We start from the raw sequence: 21,201 nt of genomic DNA on the forward strand, positions 1-21,201 counted from the left end.
CAGGCCCCAGTCAGATTGGTCATGACGGTGAGAGACAACATGCCCGTCAACCGATTATCTTGCAAACGCATGCAAGACTCTGTGTACCCAACAAGAATCCATGACGCTATATAACGAGTCTAGGACTCAGCATGACAGACTTCTTCATATCTTCAACTTCAAAGCTCTGACCTTGACCGTCTTCTTGATATTCATGTCATTCAGAACTTGAGTCTTGATTCGCGCACGAGCCACCAAAGCCACAGGGTGCCTGGTTTTCAACGTCACATGCGCCAATCAGAAAATCTCATGCCTGCAACCAATCAATTCGAGGACAACCTGCACCTCAGCATCTTGGGCCTCGGGGTCGAGTATCCTCCCCATAGACATGGCCCCGAGTCCTTAGAGACCTTAGCAAATCGATATTACAAAAGCTCGACTGCGTAGGCAATCGCTGCCAAACATAAGACCGAGTCGTACTGATATCTGAAAGCCTGACGAAAGTACTCTCCATCAATCGCTTTACCGGTATTGAATCTCGAGCCTCTATCGGACAGCTTGATCATCCACTCGTCAATCAGTCGACCGCCCCTGACATCAAACAACTTGATGACTTCTTTCGCGACGAGGGTGTACGACTATCCGTCGAAGCTAGCAAGAAAGCGATAAAAGATGCAGGCATCTCGGTAGAAGAGATCACTCATGTCGTCGCTACCACATGTACCAATTCAGCAAACCCCGGGTTCGATCACTATGTGCGGAAACGATTAGGAATCCGAAATACTGAAAACGTTCTTCTACACGGCATTGGATGCTCAGGTGGTCTAGCAGCCATCAGAACGGCAGCAAATCTCGCTCTCGGATCCTCGTATCGCGGTAGACCGGCAAGAATATTGGTAGTAGCATGTGAGATCTCAACGCCCCTCTTTCGATCGGAGCTGGACTCCGTGGATCGTGACCAGGAAGTACGCATTGGAGTGTGTCTATTCAGCGATGGAGCATCAGCATGTATTCTCAGTAACGGCATCGGGGAGAGCGTAAAAGGCGAGCCCGTGTACGATATCCTGGGTTGGAAGCATGAGATAATAGACGGTACGGAGGAGGACTTGGGCTTTGATGTGGATCCACTTGGTAAGGGAGGCGGCTGGACAAGGCTCTTATGTGACGCTGATACCTATGCACAGGTTGGAAGGTTGTTCTCACCCCTCGCGTCCCCCATCTTACATGTGCGACCGTCGCCCCCGCCTTCGCAGATCTCGTAGCTAGCATACCAAGTCTATCTACCACCCCGAATAGCTCTTTAATCGCCGAAGACTTCGATTGGGCGCTCCATCCCGGCGGCTCGACTATCATCACCGGCATACAAAGAACTATGAATCTGACGGAAGATCACTTGAGGGCGTCATATGAGATCTACATGAATTATGGCAACAGCTCGAGCGCCACAATAATGTCCGTATTGAATCGGCTGAGAAGTTATGGTGCTGGAAGGGAAAATGTGGTCGCTTGTGCTTTCGGGCCGGGGATCAGTCAGGAGTTGATGATTCTAAAGAGACGAAAGTGGGGAGTGAAAGATGGCCAGGGATTGAATGGGCACGTGGAGGTAAATGGACATAATCAGATAAATGGAGCTCGAGAAGTGAACGGGCATGTCGCTACTCACGAAGAGGCAAAGTCAGACGGACAGGCGGGCGATATTGTGCATGCGGAACCGAAGGGTAGTGGGGAGACGGACAGACATCTTGAGTCGGATGCTAATGGGGTGGATGGTGAGCTTAGTGGTCTGCCGGTAGAGGACATCGACTGAGTTAGGTCAATTTGCTCGCGAAGATACAGATAGAGACGGAGGGTATTCAAGGCTATCAATGTTTTCTTGCTGGCTTTTTGGTATTAGATGTATAGAGCATAAGGAGCAATAAGTACATAGACGATGACCAAGAGAGCCTGCATCTTATTTCTTGATGCCGACAAAGTATGACATTGTTCCTATAGGCCAAGTGTGTGTCTCTTCGCCTGCTTCAAAGTTCCAACCTTCCAATCCACCATCAACGTGTTCACTCGCCTTTTTCAGCAGTGCGAATATTTCTTCCTCTCTCCGCGTTCTCAGACAGCTAATTAGCCCGTCGTATACAATGACGAAAGGCACAACGGGGATAACGTATGTCCAGAATAGCTGGTCCCATTGCCCCCAGAACCACCACCAGCTCCCTAGCAAGAGCATTGGCCATAGCAGAAGCACAGTCAAGATATTACCGGCATCTCTTCCTTGTAACTCAAAAATCGCGAATCCATCGCTCGTGTTAATGGTGTTTCGGAGAATTTTGGTAGCCAATGCATCATCGAAATGATGAAATGCTAGACTGAACAGCCTGAAGACATTTTGAGCGCTTGCATCCTGACCTCTGCGGGAAGATCTTCGCGGTTCAGCCAACTGTAGCACCTCCTTTGAAGCTCGACTTGCGTCTACGGAGACAGGTACGTATGCTAATCTGCTGCTTTCTGACGCCTCGCTCGCGGTGCGCCAGGCCTGAATGTATGGATGTAGGTCGGTCATGATGAAGTCGACTCCTTGATATTGCATGTTGCTCGTCAGAGCAGCCCCATTCGATGGGCTACTTTCCTTGTCTGCTGACGCGCGCTTTCTATTGACAAGGCCATTCACTTCCTGCTCGATGTATGGAGTCGGACCGCCAGCTCCGGCGCAGAAGTCGACGTATGTGTAATTGTAAAGGTTGCCTCCGAGTTTGCTACGCAAAGTCTTTGCCACAAGTGAAGCAGGAGGAGAAGGTTGAATGAACGGTAGCCGGAATGTCCAAAAGTCTGTCAGAAGACTTTGGATGTAATAACGGAATGAAGATGGGAACCTGTGGCTTCTTTAGTAGCTGCCTTTACGGCATTGTACAGAACGAGGCATACCATTGCTGGTCATCAATCTCAAGAAGGTGATATCGAGGAATCGGCAGCCTCAGAACCATTATACGACCTATTGACAGAGCATAGTGATCATATAGAGAGTAAGCGATGACATCGAGAATAAGCTAAGAAGCGCTAATGTAGCAACTTCTTGGCACGCAGGTCGTTTGTCTCTTTTGCTTGTCCACGGCGTCCTGTTTATTTCGGCGCAGAATGCTCTTGCGGGTGTCTATCAGTATGGTGGAATTGCTGATAGTTGCCCTTCACTCTTCGAAGAAGCCCGGTCAACTGCAATGATCCGAAAGCTGAATCTGATAAGTCGAGCAGTTCAGAAGGAATAGCTAAGTGGCATGCCCGTTCGCGGTATCAACTCGCCAATTTTCCTATCAAAGCAGAGCTAAAACGTCCGAAATGTGTGACTGAGTGGGGACTGAGCCAAGGAATATCTTCTGTCGGTCCAATTTACCAAAAGTCACCATTGTCGCGACGCGGCCTTTGTTGGCTCGAGTTGGGGGGCGTAAAAGGGCGACTAATACTTGAATTAAATTGTTTCACTGTAATCCTAGAATCAGTATCAAGCGTATATATGTCTCTTGGCGCGTACCATAGTTATTGGTAGTACCGCATTCACCAGCAATAGCCTTTTCTTCAGCTTCAGGTAGCCTATTTGATGATTAGCCAAGCCAAAACAGTAGCTTTTTTTGGCAGCCTCTTACCATTTCGTTATTTCAGCAATACGATCCTTGTTCTGTAGATTTGTCAGTCGAGTGACAGTAACTAGAAAAGAAAATAATCCTACCGTCGGATGCGTAGAAATTATTCTAGGTACCCCACTTGGGCCTTGTTTCTCCATACGTTGCCATCTACGATCAATCAGTACACTGCGTGCTAGGATATTCACGTGCCCCTTACAACGACACTGCAGCGGTCGGATTATAACATGCCTCGGCCATCATTACTTGATTACATTAGCATTGGCTATGCAGAAAGCTGTGATCTCGAAACTTACAAAGGCCAATATGGTCCGCTTCCGATTCTTGTATCCGTGAATTGGGGAGTTCTAACAGCAAGCTCAGAATCCATTGCGAGGACTGAAGCGATGTGTCAAAGAAAACGCCAGCCGCAAGTGCTATTGCCCAAACCCAAACAGTTTTTGTGAACTTTTCTCCAACATGATGGGCTACGTTGTGCGAGATCTCATGTCCAAGTACCGCAGCGAGACCATCTTCTCCACCACAAATCGGAAGTATACCCGTAAAAACAAAAACTTTGCCTCCCGGCATAACAAATGCGTTGACTTGGCCCGGATCATCGATCACCCTGACCTCCCACTTCTCATTTTCCATGCCCGACACTGGAATCAGTCGCTGCATGACTCGTCGTACCATCTGTGACGTGGGATGTTCTGGCGACAGTATACGGTCTTGATACTGTCGAACGGTGGCCTCATATCCCCCTTCTGATATCTTCTTCTCAAAATCTGGAGATATAATGTTGAAGCGCCCTCGCCCAGTGATGGGAACCGTCTCGCGGCTGGCATAAGCAGCTACTCCAATTCCCAAGCCACCTACCCCCGTAACAAGCCGGAATGTCGGGCTCGTGAGCCATAGCTCATAAACTTGACTCGCCCGACCGAAGCGATTATAGCGGGGAGGTGGGCGTGGAGGCAGGCGACGATACGTAGTATTTGGTGCTGGCCGCCACGAGGCATGTCTGATCGGGCTCAGAATACGGGCCGTCGGAGGGACGATACGCAAAGGTGTCTGGATGGGAGTCGAGAACGATCGCACATATCTCAAATAAAAAGACGGACGACGAGCCATCTCTTCAACAATTTACGTGCCTTACAGGAGGCTATGGTGACAGCTCTTGCTCCGCTCCAAACGATTCGGATTTCACCCCGCAAAGTCCGAATGCCTCTAAGATTTGGAGAATAGGTAGACTATTCCTTTGCACCTAGTCTAATTCATTATTCACATCCGTTTAGCTGATCGGGAGATTCTCGAGACCTTCTCAAGACTTCCTTGGTCTTGGTCGCCTCACCCTCGAGGTCCAGGATGGGCAAGCAGAGCGAGCAAAGCTCAGCGAAAGGCAACGGGAAGGTCAAGCACGACAGCCCTAAGACTAGCAGTCTCGGGGCGTCCCTCCGATGACGATCCTTCGCCGCCGATCTTGTAGATCTATAGATAGGGGGAACCACCGTTACCACTGTTGATTCCAAGGACCTGACGCTTGGAACACATGGGTTCTTTGCACGTGGCACTGACTGGTGCTGAGACAGCAGAGAGGCCCATGGAAGGCCAAAATCTCAAGGGCAATAAGCTATATGTTGCGCCGAGCAGTTTCACTTCAAACCATTATCATCGACTTGCCTCGCTAACAATGATCAATGGCTCGCCGTCAATATGTTCTCCAATACTCTCTCGGGAATCTCTTTGACTTGCGAGGATAATTGAACGCTGACTCGCTTTCGATCTGGCCGCAAAACGTTCGTCAGATATTACGTACAGCACCAATGCAATTTCCTGGGATGAAAATCTGTAACATGCATGTCATCCACATGTAGCATGTCAGTATATCTCTTATAGCTTCTTAACAACGTGGTCCAGACGACTACGATGTAGGGAAACTTACAGTCGAAGGACTCGGAAATCTAGAGGTGCCGACAGATCGACAGGCACACCTCAACGGGTATGTCACCGGCAAACCCAAGACATTCTTACGCAAAGACATTGTTCCAACCAGATAACAATGACTATCAAATACGTAACTCTGGGAAGAAAGATCTACAAACACAAGAAACTTGACGTATTGTCCAGGCACTTTGCAATCTTTGGGCCATGGCAGGAGATCTTGCATATCGTGCCGTTCCGTTCACCTTGAGCTCTGCCCTGTAAGGAGCTTCTGTCTTGAGCTAAGGGCAAGCTTGCCCTCCGGCGGATTCATTTCATGGTGCGCCGTCTAATAAGAAGCCGTGGAGAACAACCCTAGGTCGACGCGCCGATGAAGTATGATGCAAGAGGCACGAGTCCACTTTTGTGGCGTAGGAGTTGGCAGGTGCTGTACCACTGACCTACATCCTTAGTCAGACCCTCTTTACACAAAGGACTGGGGAGGACTGTCTGATGCCGTCGCCAACGGAGTTCTGATAGTTAGTGATACTTCAGTGCGCTGTTTGTACAATATGCGATCAGCTCCTCGCAGGCTGTATGGTTGTCTTGGATACAAATTCTCGGAGCACGACAAGAACCCGTTCTGCTCAAAGTCCCACCCGCGGCAGGCGGAAACGGAGACCCGTCTACGCTATTGGCATACCAAGATGCAAAGCAGTGGATTGCGAAGCTGGAGAAGAAATGACGCTCATTTTATGCTTCCCTTCAATCCCTTTTCTTCCCAAACTATTCCTAGCAGGTCACCTGTCGATCACCGCGTCGTCGAAAGTTCGCGATGAGACTTCTGCAAGGTGCAGCGCAAGCGTTCCAAGCCGATGAGACTTGCGGTCGGATCAAGATGGTCTCTTTGGGCGCATTGCGGATGACTGGTCCAATCATGTCTCAGACTGTACATATCCTTAATTCCCCTGTCTGCTGGTTCGGTGCCACCCTGGGAGCTTGCTGTACCGTAGCTTGTGCATGGCCTGGGGAGATAATCATCCTAAGCCTTGTGCCAGCCGCCCTCCATAAAGCATAGAAACTGTATAAACGGCCCACCTCTCCTCTCCTCTCCGCTCCTTTCTCCCCAGTATCGTTAAAGAGCCGTCGCAAAGTCAACCTGTTACTAACCTAATTCACTCTTCGGTTACACGTCGTTATCCCCAAGCCAGAGATCCCGCTGCGACCTAACGTCTAGCGGTTCTCTTGAATGCGGTGCCGAAAGCTTGGAGCATGGGTATTGAGTCGTAGATACTATTAGAAGGAGTGAACTCCGCCCCCAACCAGGCTCTCGCCTTTGCTTTTCGACTTCTCTCGACTCTTTTCGGCATCATCGAATGGAATTACTTGCCATTTTCGAGTGTACGCTGCTTACTGGTCTCAAAGTCTGACTCCTTTATGTCGTCGAACGATTATTTTCAGCACCCACAGGCCCGCCCCGCGTTCCAGAAGTCTGGAGGTACTCCAATTGATGACCAAAGAAAACTAAATCTGAAAGAGCTTGGGTTGCTACCCAAGAAGCAGTCACAGCAGTCACAGCGCCCGGGCAACGTTCGCAGTAAGTCCAGACACCTGTCTTTCAATGTCTCAGCCTCCCATGGTCCCTTTCACTGCTGTGTCAGTGACTTTCCGAAACGTGGCTCTGCTTCTAGAAGTTGTAGCAGAGGGATAAAGTTACTAACCAGCGCTTTCCCTTTCCTTTCCAGGCCACTCGTCTCAAGCCATCACACGACCATCGTACAACACGGCGCTGTCGGCATCAGCACGACCCGCATATCCTCGGCAAATCTCTGCCATCAGCACACACTCTCCATCAGGCCATCCACACCTGCCGGTGTACAACCCACCTGAGCCCAAGAAAGCCAAAGGCAAGATCACGCTTCTGAATCGCATTGCCAAGCAACAGAGGGAGCGGTTTGCAAATCAATATTACAGTAACGGTACTGCGACATCTTTCAATTGGCGGTCAGGACGTCCGATGGCGGGGATGCTGGAGATCGAGAGGTCGCGAACACGGAGAGAACGGACATTCATCGGAAGCGAGTGCGCAGTCTGCGAGGAGCCTTTGGAACATACTCTTCGTGGTGAACGGATCCTGCAATTCTCCTGCGGGCATGTTTCGCACGAAGCGTGCTTCTATGAGTATATCAAGGAGTTCGAATCACAATACTGTCCTACCTGCAACGCTCCCCTTGGGCTCGATACCAGCAGAGGTGGAAATGTACTTGATCTAGGTAGGTGTTGCATCGGCGGCGCATAGCAGAAACCGCTGCTGACAGTGAGGTAGAAAAACTCAGCAGTATTGTCCGCTCCGTTTCGATGAGCAATGACCGCGACAATCGCGACAATCGTGACAATCAAATGCGCAGTGCCGGTAGTCAGCGGAATACACCTGTACCATGGGATCCTCAAACGGGTCAGGAACGCCCGAGTAGTCGAGGTTCTGACCACAGGCGTGATAGCAAGGATGCACAAACTCAACGAGAGAGAGAAAGAGACACTCGGGAAAGGGATGCCAGAGAGCAACAACGAGAGAGAATTGAAAAGTATGGCGCACCACGTCAATATCATAGCAGGAATGAGAGCGTCAATACCGGTGGCTCTGATGGTTATGGTGAGCCCCAAGCTCAGGCCTCGGCTGGAAGACGGCATGACTATGATGTTCAGTCTATGGAGACAGCCTTGAGTAGTCCGAGGACAAGTCTAACCAAGAACCCGATTCCACCACCGTCGGTCACAGTCAGGAGCGAGTTCCCTACGCTCACGCGCTCCAGACAGCAGCAAAGTCTAACCTGCCTGGTCACCATAGAAGTTCCTGAAGGCAAATGGAGGCCAGATCCAGCTGATCTACGCGGTGCACCAGTTCAAGCGTCGATGCAACAGGAGCCTACGAATTTCACTCGTCCCAAGTCTCCAGCTCAAAGTCAGCAGACGGAATGGCAGACAGAGTCAAATGAAGTTTTAGAGGAGATTACAGAAGATCTACGCGTGAGAGTTGATAACTGGCATGGCCTTGACTTTTCTAGGTACAGCAATTTCCTGTTCCCATGTTTGCTATTTGTCTGACAGCCTACAGGTTCGGCAAGCTACGTTTATTTGGCACTGTTCGCGTCGGAAAGGACCGACAATCCTGGCAAGAGCTGGAATGTTTTCTTTTTGCCGAAATGCTCATTTGCGTCAAGGAAAAGAAAGGGGCACCACCACAGTACGCAGAGGGGAATTCTAAGAGGAAGCTCACACGATGCACCTTGAAAGGCTCGATCCTCATCAAGAAGCATCTGAAGCATGTGGAGGCTAGCTCTGACGAGCCTGTGCTTACCCTAAGCCTCTCGGTTCAAGATCTCCAACAATTCCATTTGCAATTCCAGAATCGTCAACAGGTGGAACAATGGAAGCGATCATTGCTGGATCTCAACGCTACAGAAGCACCTAAAGAGACTCGGGATTTCGAGCCGGAGAACTCGGGCACGGATGACGATGATTATCGGACCATGAAGACAAAGCGAGTCTCATCCGTCAACTCATCCTATGGGCCTAAATCGGTCAATACGGCCCCTACAGAATATACAGCTTCTGCTATGGAGCGACCTATGCATGACACACGATTGCCTGCGTCTATCCATGTACCTTTGGATATCGTCATTGTCATTCCAGTTTCTTCTTCCATGCAAGGCCTGAAAATTACGCTCTTGCGTGACGCACTCAAGTTTCTCGTACAGAATCTTGGTGAGCGAGACCGAATGGGCTTGGTTACCTTTGGCTCCAGCGGCGGAGGTGTACCACTTGTCGGCATGACTACCAAAACTTGGAATGGCTGGACAAGGGTTCTCAATTCGATACGACCTGTAGGTCAGAAGAGCTTGCGAGCAGATGTAGTAGAAGGGGCCAATGTTGCAATGGACCTGCTCATGCAGCGAAAAGCCAACAATCCAATTGCTACCATTCTATTGATCAGTGATTCATCGACTTCAGATGCAGAGAGCGTTGACTTTGTGGTATCTCGTGCAGAAGCTGCAAAGTTCGTACAGAGCCTCCCTTCATATCCTTCGGTATCATTGTGGTATCTGATCGCTAACTTTGTCATCATCCAGGGTTGCTATTCACTCATTTGGCTTGGGATTGACCCATAAACCCGATACTATGATCGAGCTGTCGACCAGGACAAAGGCCTCATATACCTATGTAAAAGATTGGATGATGTTACGCGAATGCGTCGCAGGCTGTCTCGGTGCCTTGCAGACGACGTCTCATCAGAATGTCAAATTGAAATTGCGGTTACCAGAAGGCTCACCGGCAAAATTTGTCAAGATCTCGGGGGCTTTGCAGATTACAAAACGCGCCACTGGGAAAGATGCTGAGGCAACTCTCGGTGATCTAAGATTCGGAGACAAACGCGGTAAGTACGCTACTTCTCGATAATGCTGCCTAATCTAATATTGCCGTCAAAGATATCTTAGTCCAACTAGTCATCGCTCCGGACAATTCCTCTCAAGAACAATTACCTCAAGACGCTTGGGAGAGCATCGTGTCAGGCTTGGAGGCGCTCGGTGGTCCTTTTGACTCTGACGAGCAGCGCTCCTTGAGTGTCGAAGAAGTCCCGCTGATTCAAGCCGACATTTCGTACGGTGACATTCTTCGTGATGGTACTCTCACCCACCCATCACGCCCTTCACTTCTCGCAATCACTATGCTACCAGCCCACCCCAAGACTAAGAATGGCAATCGACCTTCGTCACCACCAATACCCCCGCACCCAAGCATTGTACAGCGGCGCATGGAGCTCTTGACCTCAGACATGCTAACACGAGCGTTGACTCTCGTCTCGCGAGGCCAACATGATCGAGCACACCACCTCCTGAAAGAAACTCGTACCATCCTCAAAGGCCTCGGGAAAGGGGGACTTCCTCCGATACCCCAGAATACCACTAAAATACCTTCAGCCCCACCTAGCATACAAGGTGATACACCGGCGCAAAATGGCAACGCTACACCTCCACCGCCAGAGCGTCAGCCGACCCCGACGTCTGAAGTTGGAGGTAATCAATTTGGTGGGAGCGCAACATCGGGCATCGACCCGACTACGCTCAACTCGCTAGACACAGAGCTTGAAGCCAGTCTTGAATGGATCAATCACCCCGCCGTCTTTGGCAGGGACAGCAGAAAAGCCGTCCTCCAGGCCATTGGCGTTATAGCCAGTCAACGGGGCTATACCTTCAGAACGCCTGCGGAGGGCCTGTGGGCTGGACGAATTGGCGGAGTCAAGAGACTCACGAAGTACTCACGAGAATGGAGAGACGCCGGCGACGAAAGCTTGATGGAAGAAGCTTAGTGGAGCGGATGGAGGTCTGGCACATCCATCCTTCTGCACTACCAAAATAATACTTCGAATGGCATATGTAATATGCTCGAGTAATGAGCGTCATGGGTTTGGTTAAATGCGAAGCAAGCAAGGTGACGATATCTTGGCTGGGATTTTGTTGGTTGAAAATTTGGATGGAAAGACGGACTGCATTGACATGTACATTTGCTTTGTATATGGTTTGCAACGCCAGCTACCATGAGATACCCTTCTGTCTTTCAGCACTATACGGGGATGAAATGTATCTACTGTTCTTAGCTTTTGGAAAAAAGTGAATGACTTAGACCAAGGAAGTGCTTCTGAAGCTACCACTGTTGATTCAAGCTTGTTAGTAGTATCTCCCACGCCCGTACGATGAGCTTCGGCGATCCTCCTGTTCTGCCTGCACCCGGTGGAGAGGGGTCGAGGCGTGCGGCGATAGGAATAGGCATGTTTTAGCGCCCGAAGCGTTCTGTCGTCCCCACAAGTCTCGTTGTAATACCCCAACTGGATTTGATATTTTCTGGTTCTCTGATTCTTTACAATACTTTGGCCATGGTGGCTACAAGGAGTTCGGATCGAAAAGTGCGGAGTCCTAAGAAGCGGAATGATGTTAAAGTAGTCGTACCCCGTCCGACTTCTCCAGACATAAGACGTGGACATTTGCTTGATACGAATGATGGACAGCTCGATGTCAGTGCGAATCTGCTACAAGAATCGATGGATCCAAAGGTCTCAGCAGAGGGGCCGATGACTGCACAGAACGTTGCACTCGAGCGGTCCGGAACTCTGGAAGCTGAGGACTTGGATTCCGAACGAGAAGAGCTAGCAGCAGCGAACAGAAGACTGGACAGCCCGTCTTCTGAAGATGAAGACAGCGACGACAATGGTCCAGAGGAGGCAACCACAGGAGCTATGCAGGACAGAGTCGGCGCTGCGACTGCGCAAGCGGTGGAGGCTGCATTGAAGAAGGAGGAGGCTATCCGAGCCAAAAGGAAAGCACACGATGAGAAGATGAAGGCTCAGGTGAAACGTGCAAAGAGAGATGTGAAGGACGAGAAGCATGTCGAGAATGACGAAGGCGAGATGTCAAATGATGAAGGCAAGAAGGAAGATCCAACTACGGCGTCATCGCCACCCTTTCTGCCGCAGGAACTTCTTGACGAGGAGCCTACAGTGCGCCTGCCCACGCCAGACTTTATCCCTGTCTCGCCCAAGAGCTCGAAGAAGAAGGTCTTGCTTGACAGGGAGAGGCCGCCAAGGGACATCATCCGGGGCAACACGAGAATAAGGGTTCTGCCACAGGAGAGTTCGCTCTTGCCACCCAAAAGCAAGTCAAATGGCAGACAGATCAGGGAGAAGTGGCTAATGGGACAGCGAGGGTCAAACCCATCGATGTGGGTACCTCGCTCGAAGCCAATGAGCGGATTCTTGCGGAAAGCCAAGTGATTGACGGAAGAGAATGTACATGAATATTGTGAAGCGTCTTCTGAGCGATTGCTATGTCTGAGATACCCCATTTGCGTGTGATACTTCACGTTCACGATGTGATCGTCAGGTGGTTTTGGAAGGATTTGAAGACGTTGGTGAATTCACTCAATACTGCCTCAACTAAAGAATATGAAAATTCACAACGATTGGTTGCTGCTTGTATACCCCCAATAGAAGGCCATTCTATCCCAAGCCTGGTTTTATGATTTTATGGTTTAGCCGTTCAACGGCCTTGCATGCCTGACACCTGCACACTGTACGATGACGAAATTTCCGATTTGGGCTTTGTCTCTGCAACCACCACAACCATCAAAGTATAAGCCAGAGGCCCTGGTCAAGGCACTCAGCCTAAAGTCTGTTGCCAAAAACAACATGGACCTCTCAGTCTCCCCATCCATTGTCTGAATGCACTATTCGTCATCCACTGCATTACAATGGCTTCAGCAGCTACCGAAAGAACCCTATTGCTATCGTCCGCACCTAAGCCTCCACATTCACCAAAACCTCAAAGAACCGTCACATTCAATCCTCAGACTACCGTTAGCAATCCCAATGGACCCTCCGAAATCTCTACTCTCCACAGCGCATCTCCTCCAACCACATCAGCTCTACAACAGGTCGCTGCTCCCACCCAGCCAAAGCTCTCCACACTGAACAGCAAGCTGCGCAGACGAAACAGCCATGGATCGCCGCTTGCTACGCAGCCATTACCTGTGCCCGCGTCCAAAATCGGTCCCCAGCGCACAACAAAAACAGCGCAAAAGCTGAAGCTCCTACCAAATCCCGATCCAAGTGAAGAAGGTTCGGACGAAGAAAGTGGGAGGGATGTGTATTCGCAGTTTACTCGCATCAAGGATCCCACAGCAAGAAGAGATGCAGCTGCACTTGGAAAGGCCGATCGAGAAAGACTACCCAGAGTGACTGCTTACTGCACAGCAAACGAGTACCGTTTAGAAGGCTTGATGAAATACTTCAAAAGCAAAAAAGCTAGACACAAAGGAGCCAATCCGAAGCAATTTGACGAGTGCATATACACGCCATACAACTATGATCGAAGAAGAAACAGCGGTGACCTGGAAGAGGAAGACGCTACATTTGACGGACCCTCGACACCCCACCAAAGAGAGCGACGCTTCTCCGACAGCGCCATTGAAGTCGAAGGAAACACTTCCCAACGTCGCGAAGACCTCATCGACTTCACCACCTCACCCGGCGACGAACCCACCGACCTTGACTCATCCATCCAAACCCAGCATGTCTCCTCCCACACCGCCCACTCTACCCCCGATTTCGACACCACCGTCCATACCCCAGAGGTCTTCCTCTTCCAATACGGCACCGTCGTAATCTGGGGCATGACACCCGCCCAAGAAACGGCCCTCCTCTCCGAAATCTCCAAATTCGAGAGCGAAAAGCTCTCCGCGACCGACATCCAAACTGAGAACTTCAATTTCTACTACACGCGGGAGTACCAAGCGCGCATCTACAACGATTTCATCTCCCTACGCGAGAAGAAGAATTATATGGCCAAACTCGCCATTTCGCATGCATTGGCGCAGAGCGTCAAGACCAGTCTCTTTGAGGATTTGCTGAGCACCACGATTGCGACGACGCAGCATTTGCCGGAGCAGATCGCGCTGACGGGCCGTATTGCGCTGAGTCGCCGGGAGATCCATCAGCAGATTGGGCAGCTGTTCATATTGAGAATTAACATACATTTGCAGGGGAGTGTGCTGGATTCTCCTGAGCTCATGTGGGCGGAACCGAGTCTGGAGCCCGTGTATGCGGCTGTGAGGAGCTATCTCGAGATGGATCAGCGGGCGGGCCTGTTGACGGAACGACTGAGTGTTATTGGGGACTTGCTTGCAGTGCTGAAGGATCAGGTGGGCACGAAGCATGGGGAGTATCTGGAATGGATTGGTGAGTTTTCCGCTTTTCTTTTTGCACACATTCCTGGACTACCTGGTCTACTTGCCATAAGCGAGCTTTTGATTGTGAATGGGATGGTGCTGATGCTCCAGGTTGATAGTCATCGTGCTCATCGCCGCTGAAATTCTCGTAGCCGCCGTCAATATTGTGGTTGATCTATACGCAGGGGTTGAGTAAGGCTCTCATTGCTTTTCACATGCTTCGAAATTCTGCTGTACTGGATCTTGCGTTTAAGCGAGGCGTTTGCTGGGTACAACTTTGATAAGATGCTTCGGAGTCTGGTCTGCTTATACGACTCCCTTTCGACGACGTTAGACGTGGAGCAATCCGCGAAATTGAATAGATCGGCTTGGGATCCTTGAAGAGTAAGAGGATATATCAATAGAGGGCGACGCTGCAGAACTAGCTAAGGATGTTTGATACATTTGGTTGGGATATGGGAGATGGTGGTCAAGAATTGAAACCTGAGTGATTGAACGAAGTTGAATACCTTCCGAAATAATGTTACAGCTGTACTTGTGATTACACACGCTCTCATTGCGAAGCTCTTCCCCATTGCCTAGCCATCGAAGGCCTCAAGCCGGTCATTTGGCCCCATTAAAAAGGTCTTGTCATCAGACGTAATCTTACTCATTGATGGGTCGAAAACCAGCAGCCTCCACTGGTCGACTGGTGTCCGCCATCTCCACATCTTCTGTATCAGGATTATAGGTTTGATCGGCCGGCGCCGCATTTTCCATATTTGGTTGGTCTTCGCCTTCGTCAGCTTCTCTCTTCGGATGAATCTGTGGGCCCTGCTCTTGTTGGTGCTGCTCTACAGCCATGTTGTAGGCCCTCGCATTTTCCTTATAGAGTTTCATCTGCTTTTCCGCCTGTGCTACATACATGCCTCGTTGGCTGGCGAATTTCGCGGAATCCCAATGCTCGCGCGCGAGATTGAGAAGGTCCTCTTCTGTACGTGCTCCTGAGTGCTTGTGGGGTTGCGAGAGATAATTATTTTCGAAGAACATGGCGAAAGCGCTAGGAACCGGAACGGGGCTGATCACAGTATGTGGATGTGGTGGTAGGTGTTGAGAGGGTATGTGATGATGAGGTGGGAGGATGTGTTGATGTTGTTGCTGCTGTTGTTGATGTATCATCATGTGTTCAGGGTGTGGGTAATCAGGCGGAGGACGATGGCCATTCGGCACTGGTCCGTACGGGGATTCATGTTGATGATGTGAATGGTGATGGTATGGGCCGGGATAATAATGCTGCTGTTGGCGCGTGTGGTACTCGCCTGGGGGAGGCGATGACTGATAGTCGTCACGGCGATGGCTTCGCTTATTTCGAAGAGGTCGTCCGTTTGGCTAGCAGAAGTTCAGCAGGCAGTCAGAAGTCAAGGCAGCGAAGCGAGGCAGTTGGTAGCATTTGAGCAACTGCTATACCTGCTCACTGACTCGACTGAAGACATACTGTTGGCGGACCTTCGCTGCTTCCATCGCTGTCTTCGTCATAGACGGGCAGTCCATCTATACTACCTCCATTCTTCTTCATCCGTCTGCCGAGCATCTCGAGCAGGTACGCTCTCTCAAGGCGCATTTTTCGGATACCTCTGTTGAGACGAGCCTTTCGTGCTCGGAAAGCATCATTACTTTGCTCGACTTCGTCCATTCGTTTCCGTAGGTCGATACATTTACGCCTATAGGCTTCCTCTACCGTGGGAGGAAGGGGGCTGGTCGACGAGCCTGCTGCCACTATTGGTGGCGATCATGTCAGCTTAATCTACATCAATAGGACGAGCCTCTAAAACGTGTAAATGGTTTTGGAAAGGTAAGCTTCAGCACGCCCAGAGCAACAAAGAAGTAGGTGAGTTGATGAGGGCTGACTCCACTCTCAACGGCTAGAGATAACAACGAAGTGATTGAACAGGTTGTGAATAGGTTGTGAATCTTCAAGAAAGGGAGAATGACAGGCCAGTAGCTAGGAGTACACTCATTCATTGTCGATTTCTTTCCATGTCGCATTAAGCTCGTGGAAAGTAATGTTCCAGTTCACAGCTTATTCGAGCAGTATTCAATAGCCAAAAAGCATCCAGAGACAACAAGGTGCAAGCGAATGATCCAGCAAGCGCACGGAGCGAATGACTTGTCCACTATAAAAACCCCCAAGGTTGGTACCAGTGGAATGCATGTTCAATCAAAAAGTCCATTTCCCAGTCAAATCCAGGCATGTTTCCATAATATGACTGCTCAGGCCGACCGCGAGAAGTTCGAATTAAGATATCGAGTCTGATTTTCTGCACACCGAACTTTGTCGACAGATGAATGCTCGCTTAGGCCGCTCAAGAGAACGGTGAAAATGTGATTACTGGGTATTTAATCCAGACTTCCAAGGTTGGGCGCAACTAATGCGTTTGGTACAGTTCACTAAGTGACCAAATGCAGATGGCTCTCCGGGTTTGTGGTCAGGGCCATCCCATGGCCTTCGAGCTCATTCTCGTCAGGGCTTCATCCGTGGTAATCAAGGAAATTTGTCGATGCCAAATATTCGAGGAGGCAGGGGAGAAAGAACGGGTTGCAGAGATAGATCAGAAGATATACATACTGATAATACAGCCTCAACTCTAGTTTATCAATGAGATTGGGCTTCTAGCCAGCGGCTTGCTTTTGCCAGCGTATCTTCTCAATACAAACCAAGGTCGACTATGAGAATGGTAGGAGAGAGAATGCCTGCGAAATATAGCCCGAAACAGGTTTGCATCGATGCTGAAAGTATAAGCAGATAGTCTTGATAGTATAGAAGCCGACGTTGTTCACAAAGGGGGGCCGACTCTTGTTTTAGGGGAGATGAGGGCGCTAGCCCTCAGTAGGTTAGCGTCATAGTGCTACCTCGCCTTCGCCTTGGCTGTCCCATGAGGATTAGCAGCCGCGAGCCTCGTTAGCTGTTAGCATCTGTTTACACCTTTTTGGATTTTCACGGCACTAGAAACATCACATACTCATAAGGCGTTCTCGTTTCGTATTACTTGCGACAAAACCCGGACGATCCCAGCTCTTCCTTTGGGAAAGGTGTATCAAGTCATTGACCCGTTAGATTGGGTGCACTTCCGCCACTACAGGATGGGTGCTACGAATCTGCAACACGTCTTCATTGATGACTGGGAGTATTGCCTGTGGGGTTTCCCGTAAGCTGTGCCTGTCCCATGGTAGAATTTTGCATCGACCTTTGATATTCGATTGTTGAATGAGCTAGAAAAGAGGGCCTGCGAGATAAAGTGAATAGCTGGAGCGGTTATATAGTATGTATGCAGAGGGAAATAGAATAATGTCTAAATTGCAAGAGTCCCAATGGACTGTTCTGGGGATACAGTTTGCTTCATGCCTGCCATGCCTTCTCTATCCTCGTCTCACGGCCGTTGAGCATTATACTTCTGCCTGAAAACAACAATTTCTTCAGCTCTAAGAACGGCACTGTGAATTTTGAACGTAAGCCGGGATCACTTCAGCTTCCTTCTACAGCCTTGTATCGAACACGAAAATACTGATACACTTGTCGAGTTTTACGTAGGCTCAATATCGGCTGAGCTATCCGAGGATCTGTTGGAACAGGTTACGACGGATGTTTCCTTGCGTTCAGGTTGATCATACGCGTCATACTTGTACAGTGGGTCAAGACTTTCTCTTAAAATTCGAATAGAGTCAGAGAGTCAGGATGCACGCAGCCTTCCTGACGGTGCTTGCTTGTCTTTTGCCATTTCATCAATTGTAGGGCAAGATATTCCTCAATGATTATTGTGTATTTTCGGACATCATGGCTATCAAAGCGACCAGCTGATTCAACCTAATCTTTAACACGTTGAAAACAGAATTTTGAATCGGGTATAATATTCAAGTTAATACGAGCTCTCATCCCATGTATAGCACGAAAAGACTATCGCAGTAAGCGAATGACAACATTGCAACGAACATGGCAATTTCTTTTGATATGTTGGTTTGGAATGGTAGCACGCTTTAGAAGGGTACCGATTGGGCTGGTCCGTTCACCACGCAATAATGCGTGGTCTGGCACTTTCGTGAAATTCGACGTTTAGAAGCAGCGTCTTCGACATATTATTGTTTGGATAAAGGCATCTGTCTCGAAAACAAGCACACGCGATAGCAACCTCCGTAAGGGTAAAGCCTGAGGACACGAGCTTCCAGGAAGTTACCTGACAGACGCAGACCGGTCAGCTGGAACATTTGGCAATTTGAAAGCTGTCAATTATTTCGAATTCTGAAGTTCGAAAAGTCATCTTTCAAATGTCGGGCTTTCCTTCTGGTCAGCTACTTGAACTTGAACACTCTTACTGACCCGGCAGGATATCAGCAAGCCTTGGGCCGGCCAATATTCTATTTGGGAAGAAAGTGAGCAGGTTCCTAAATGAGTAGAAAGTTTGTGAATCCTTTGGTTTCAAAAAATTCCGACTGTTCTTTAGAATCTAGTCCCATTCACTCCTTGCATCCCTTTCCCAAGCTGGGATGCTACCACCGTAGCTTCCCTTATACTTCTCGCGACCGTTCCTCTAAGGCTCCCTTCCTCAAGGACAAGTAACCCCCCAATAGTACAGCCACCTGGCGTGCTCACCTTCTCTCGAACCATAGCCGGGTGTTCCCCGTTAAGTACCAAGCCGGATGCCCCTCTCATGGTCTGTGCAGCCATAAATTGTGCCTCAGCTCGCGGTAAACCCATGGCAACGGCACCATCCGCAATTGCTTCCAAGACAAGAGCGAATGTAGCAGGGCCTGATCCACAGAGCGCTGTACAAGCATCCATTTGGCTTGGTGGTAAGGTCACAACCCGACCAACGCGCTGGAACATCCATGTGACAAGAGTATGGAGATGTGAAGGTAATGGTGGGTTGGATGTAGCAATCACAGTCATAGATTCGCGGATCAAGGCTGCCGTATTTGGCATGACCCGGATGATCCTACAACGACCATCTGTTGCTGGGTCCGGCGGCAACGTCTTGCTGCTTTCCGGACCATATATAGTCTCCTCGATCTGTGACACAGGCACACCAGCCAGTATGCTAATGAGGAACTTGCCTTTGAGGGCTTCTTTCATCCCCTCCTCTTGAAGCACTGTGGAGAGGTTGTAAGGCTTGCATCCCAAAAGCACGACATCTGCCTCCTTGACGCCACGGATGTTCCCATTTTGAAGTACGGTCAAGGAGTCTGTAAGATGGGAAAGTTCCTTTTCAATCCGCTTAGCTGAGGCTGGTCGGGTAACACAGCCGATAAATTTATTCGGTATTTGTGATGGAAGGTCTTCAGACGGTGTCGCCGTACCAGATGAGGAGGGAGAACGTTGCTCAGCAAGAGATGATAGGATACCAGATAGGATCGCAATGCCGAGAGTCCCTACAGAAGTGTGAGTTGAAAGGTAGACGGCTATCAATTGGCGTCTATTTACCACATCCTAAAATTGTCAAAGTAATGCCATTGCGTTTCTCAGGAAGTGCCGTAGACAGCAAATTTGCATTGGCTTTCGGTACTGGACCATCCGTCGTCGTCGTCATTTTTGAATTGGAAGCACGCCTCGAGTCTTCCCCATTTCATGATTTCTCACCACTGCTACCCGGCGATGAAGCTTAGATATCTCCCAGATTCGCGAGCTTTACAGTTTACTGATTTTTGAGTGATGTGCTCGTGCAAATGGCCGACCCTTTCGATGTTCGAATGCGGTTTACCCACCAGCTTCAGAACTTGAATGCATCGAGTACTGCCTCCCAAAAAGCAGCCCACTATGCACTCAAGAACCGCGATATGGACGAGGACCTGCATTCGTGCATCCTAGAGCAGCTTGAATTGGTATGAAACCTTCCCATCTCATGGCACAGTAGCTGACAGAAGACCTCCAGACTTCAATGAACATAAGAGCAAACATCATGTATTTCATCGAGCACCTTTGCGACATGGCTCAGCGTGAACAATACCCCGGCTACGTGACAATGATGCAGCGAGATATCGTACGAGTTGTGGACGCTGTTTCACCAGCAGACGGCTCCGGAGCCGCAAATCTCAAGGTCGTACGCAAGGTGCTGCTAGGATTACAGAGCAAAAGTGTTTTACAGTCGCAAACCGTGCAAGAAATAGAAGAGGGATTGAAGGAACGAGATACAATCTCTGGGCCCAATGCGGCCCTCTCCCCTCGTTCTCCGAATACTGTGAACACTCTCAACGCTCCCAGTCGCGACGATCATTCGGTTCATGCCGGATCAAAAGCGAACGGTGTCACTACTCGACTAGACAAGCGGCAGATAGAGCAGAGAATCGAGGAAGATAGAGAAAGGCACAAGCGATTGAGGGAAGATATCTGGGCCGTGGGAGGAGATGAAAACCAGGATGAGGAATTTGAGAAGATGTGGGAAGAAGTCAGTGATCTTGGGTCAGATGATTATTTGCAAGCGGAAGAAGAGGCGGAGGAGCGAAGATTAGCATTGGAAATGGGGTGAAGATGTGATTTCAAAGACTCAGAAATGGCACTACCAACGGCGTTTAGGATGGTGAAGCATGATACCCTGGCGTCTTAAACATTCGAATGTAAAGTTCAAATTATTCGTGTTGTATATATATACAGACCCCCTCGACCGCTGATTTTCATTGAATCATCACACGCACTCATGCAATCGTTCCCGGGGTATCATTCGTGCCATCTGCTTGAACACCAAAAAATGCTCCTTGAAACTGACCCAACATGCTGACTCAAATTTAGATGAATTAGCGATTGTCGCTGACTCGAACGTCTATGCTCAGATTCCCAATTGTAGTAAAGCAATCTGTACCCGAGTGCATGACATTTCTCAGTCAGACTGTGGAGGTATTACGCCCCAAAAGGCCCCGGCTACCCAGGCTCATACTCAGCACGGCTTGAAAATGG

The 21,201-nt window shown here is 49.5% G+C and overlaps 9 protein-coding genes across 9 annotated transcripts; 5 read left to right on the forward strand and 4 right to left on the reverse strand.

Annotated features, from left to right (window-relative positions):
- Positions 1–288: 288 nt before the first annotated feature.
- KY384_003080 (uncharacterized protein) lies at positions 289–1,786 on the forward strand (the record flags this gene model as incomplete). The annotated part of the gene is made up of 3 exons (XM_044811601.1): positions 289–422; positions 473–1,110; positions 1,164–1,786. The coding sequence occupies 3 exons, from the start codon at positions 289–291 to the stop codon at positions 1,784–1,786; spliced, it is 1,395 nt and encodes a 464-aa protein (XP_044670734.1).
- A 144-nt stretch (positions 1,787–1,930) lies between these two features.
- KY384_003081 (uncharacterized protein) lies at positions 1,931–2,954 on the reverse strand (the record flags this gene model as incomplete). Its single annotated transcript, XM_044811602.1, has 2 exons — positions 1,931–2,843; positions 2,896–2,954. The coding sequence occupies 2 exons, from the start codon at positions 2,952–2,954 to the stop codon at positions 1,931–1,933; spliced, it is 972 nt and encodes a 323-aa protein (XP_044670735.1).
- Positions 2,955–3,278: 324 nt separating this feature from the next.
- On the reverse strand, positions 3,279–4,715 carry KY384_003082 (uncharacterized protein; the record flags this gene model as incomplete). Its single annotated transcript, XM_044811603.1, has 5 exons — positions 3,279–3,421; positions 3,497–3,555; positions 3,609–3,640; positions 3,748–3,755; positions 3,902–4,715. The coding sequence occupies 5 exons, from the start codon at positions 4,713–4,715 to the stop codon at positions 3,279–3,281; spliced, it is 1,056 nt and encodes a 351-aa protein (XP_044670736.1).
- Positions 4,716–6,941: 2,226 nt separating this feature from the next.
- KY384_003083 (uncharacterized protein) lies at positions 6,942–10,872 on the forward strand (the record flags this gene model as incomplete). Its single annotated transcript, XM_044811604.1, has 6 exons — positions 6,942–7,101; positions 7,250–7,777; positions 7,831–8,569; positions 8,620–9,561; positions 9,635–9,939; positions 9,992–10,872. 6 exons carry the CDS (start codon positions 6,942–6,944, stop codon positions 10,870–10,872), a joined length of 3,555 nt encoding a protein of 1,184 aa, XP_044670737.1.
- A 564-nt stretch (positions 10,873–11,436) lies between these two features.
- KY384_003084 (uncharacterized protein) lies at positions 11,437–12,330 on the forward strand (the record flags this gene model as incomplete). Its single annotated transcript, XM_044811605.1, has 1 exon — positions 11,437–12,330. The coding sequence occupies one exon, from the start codon at positions 11,437–11,439 to the stop codon at positions 12,328–12,330; it is 894 nt and encodes a 297-aa protein (XP_044670738.1).
- A 476-nt stretch (positions 12,331–12,806) lies between these two features.
- On the forward strand, positions 12,807–14,478 carry KY384_003085 (uncharacterized protein; the record flags this gene model as incomplete). Its single annotated transcript, XM_044811606.1, has 2 exons — positions 12,807–14,292; positions 14,435–14,478. The coding sequence occupies 2 exons, from the start codon at positions 12,807–12,809 to the stop codon at positions 14,476–14,478; spliced, it is 1,530 nt and encodes a 509-aa protein (XP_044670739.1).
- A 449-nt stretch (positions 14,479–14,927) lies between these two features.
- On the reverse strand, positions 14,928–15,954 carry KY384_003086 (uncharacterized protein; the record flags this gene model as incomplete). Its single annotated transcript, XM_044811607.1, has 2 exons — positions 14,928–15,650; positions 15,757–15,954. 2 exons carry the CDS (start codon positions 15,952–15,954, stop codon positions 14,928–14,930), a joined length of 921 nt encoding a protein of 306 aa, XP_044670740.1.
- A 2,799-nt stretch (positions 15,955–18,753) lies between these two features.
- Positions 18,754–19,840, reverse strand: P5CR (Pyrroline-5-carboxylate reductase; the record flags this gene model as incomplete). Its single annotated transcript, XM_044811608.1, has 2 exons — positions 18,754–19,682; positions 19,735–19,840. 2 exons carry the CDS (start codon positions 19,838–19,840, stop codon positions 18,754–18,756), a joined length of 1,035 nt encoding a protein of 344 aa, XP_044670741.1.
- Positions 19,841–19,976: 136 nt separating this feature from the next.
- On the forward strand, positions 19,977–20,776 carry KY384_003088 (uncharacterized protein; the record flags this gene model as incomplete). The annotated part of the gene is made up of 2 exons (XM_044811609.1): positions 19,977–20,132; positions 20,183–20,776. The coding sequence occupies 2 exons, from the start codon at positions 19,977–19,979 to the stop codon at positions 20,774–20,776; spliced, it is 750 nt and encodes a 249-aa protein (XP_044670742.1).
- Between the last annotated feature and the right edge of the window lie 425 nt (positions 20,777–21,201).

Source organism: Bacidia gigantensis, assembly GCF_019456465.1.
Source record: "Bacidia gigantensis strain McMullin 20006 chromosome Unknown contig_180, whole genome shotgun sequence".
NCBI lineage: Eukaryota > Fungi > Ascomycota > Lecanoromycetes > Lecanorales > Ramalinaceae > Bacidia > Bacidia gigantensis.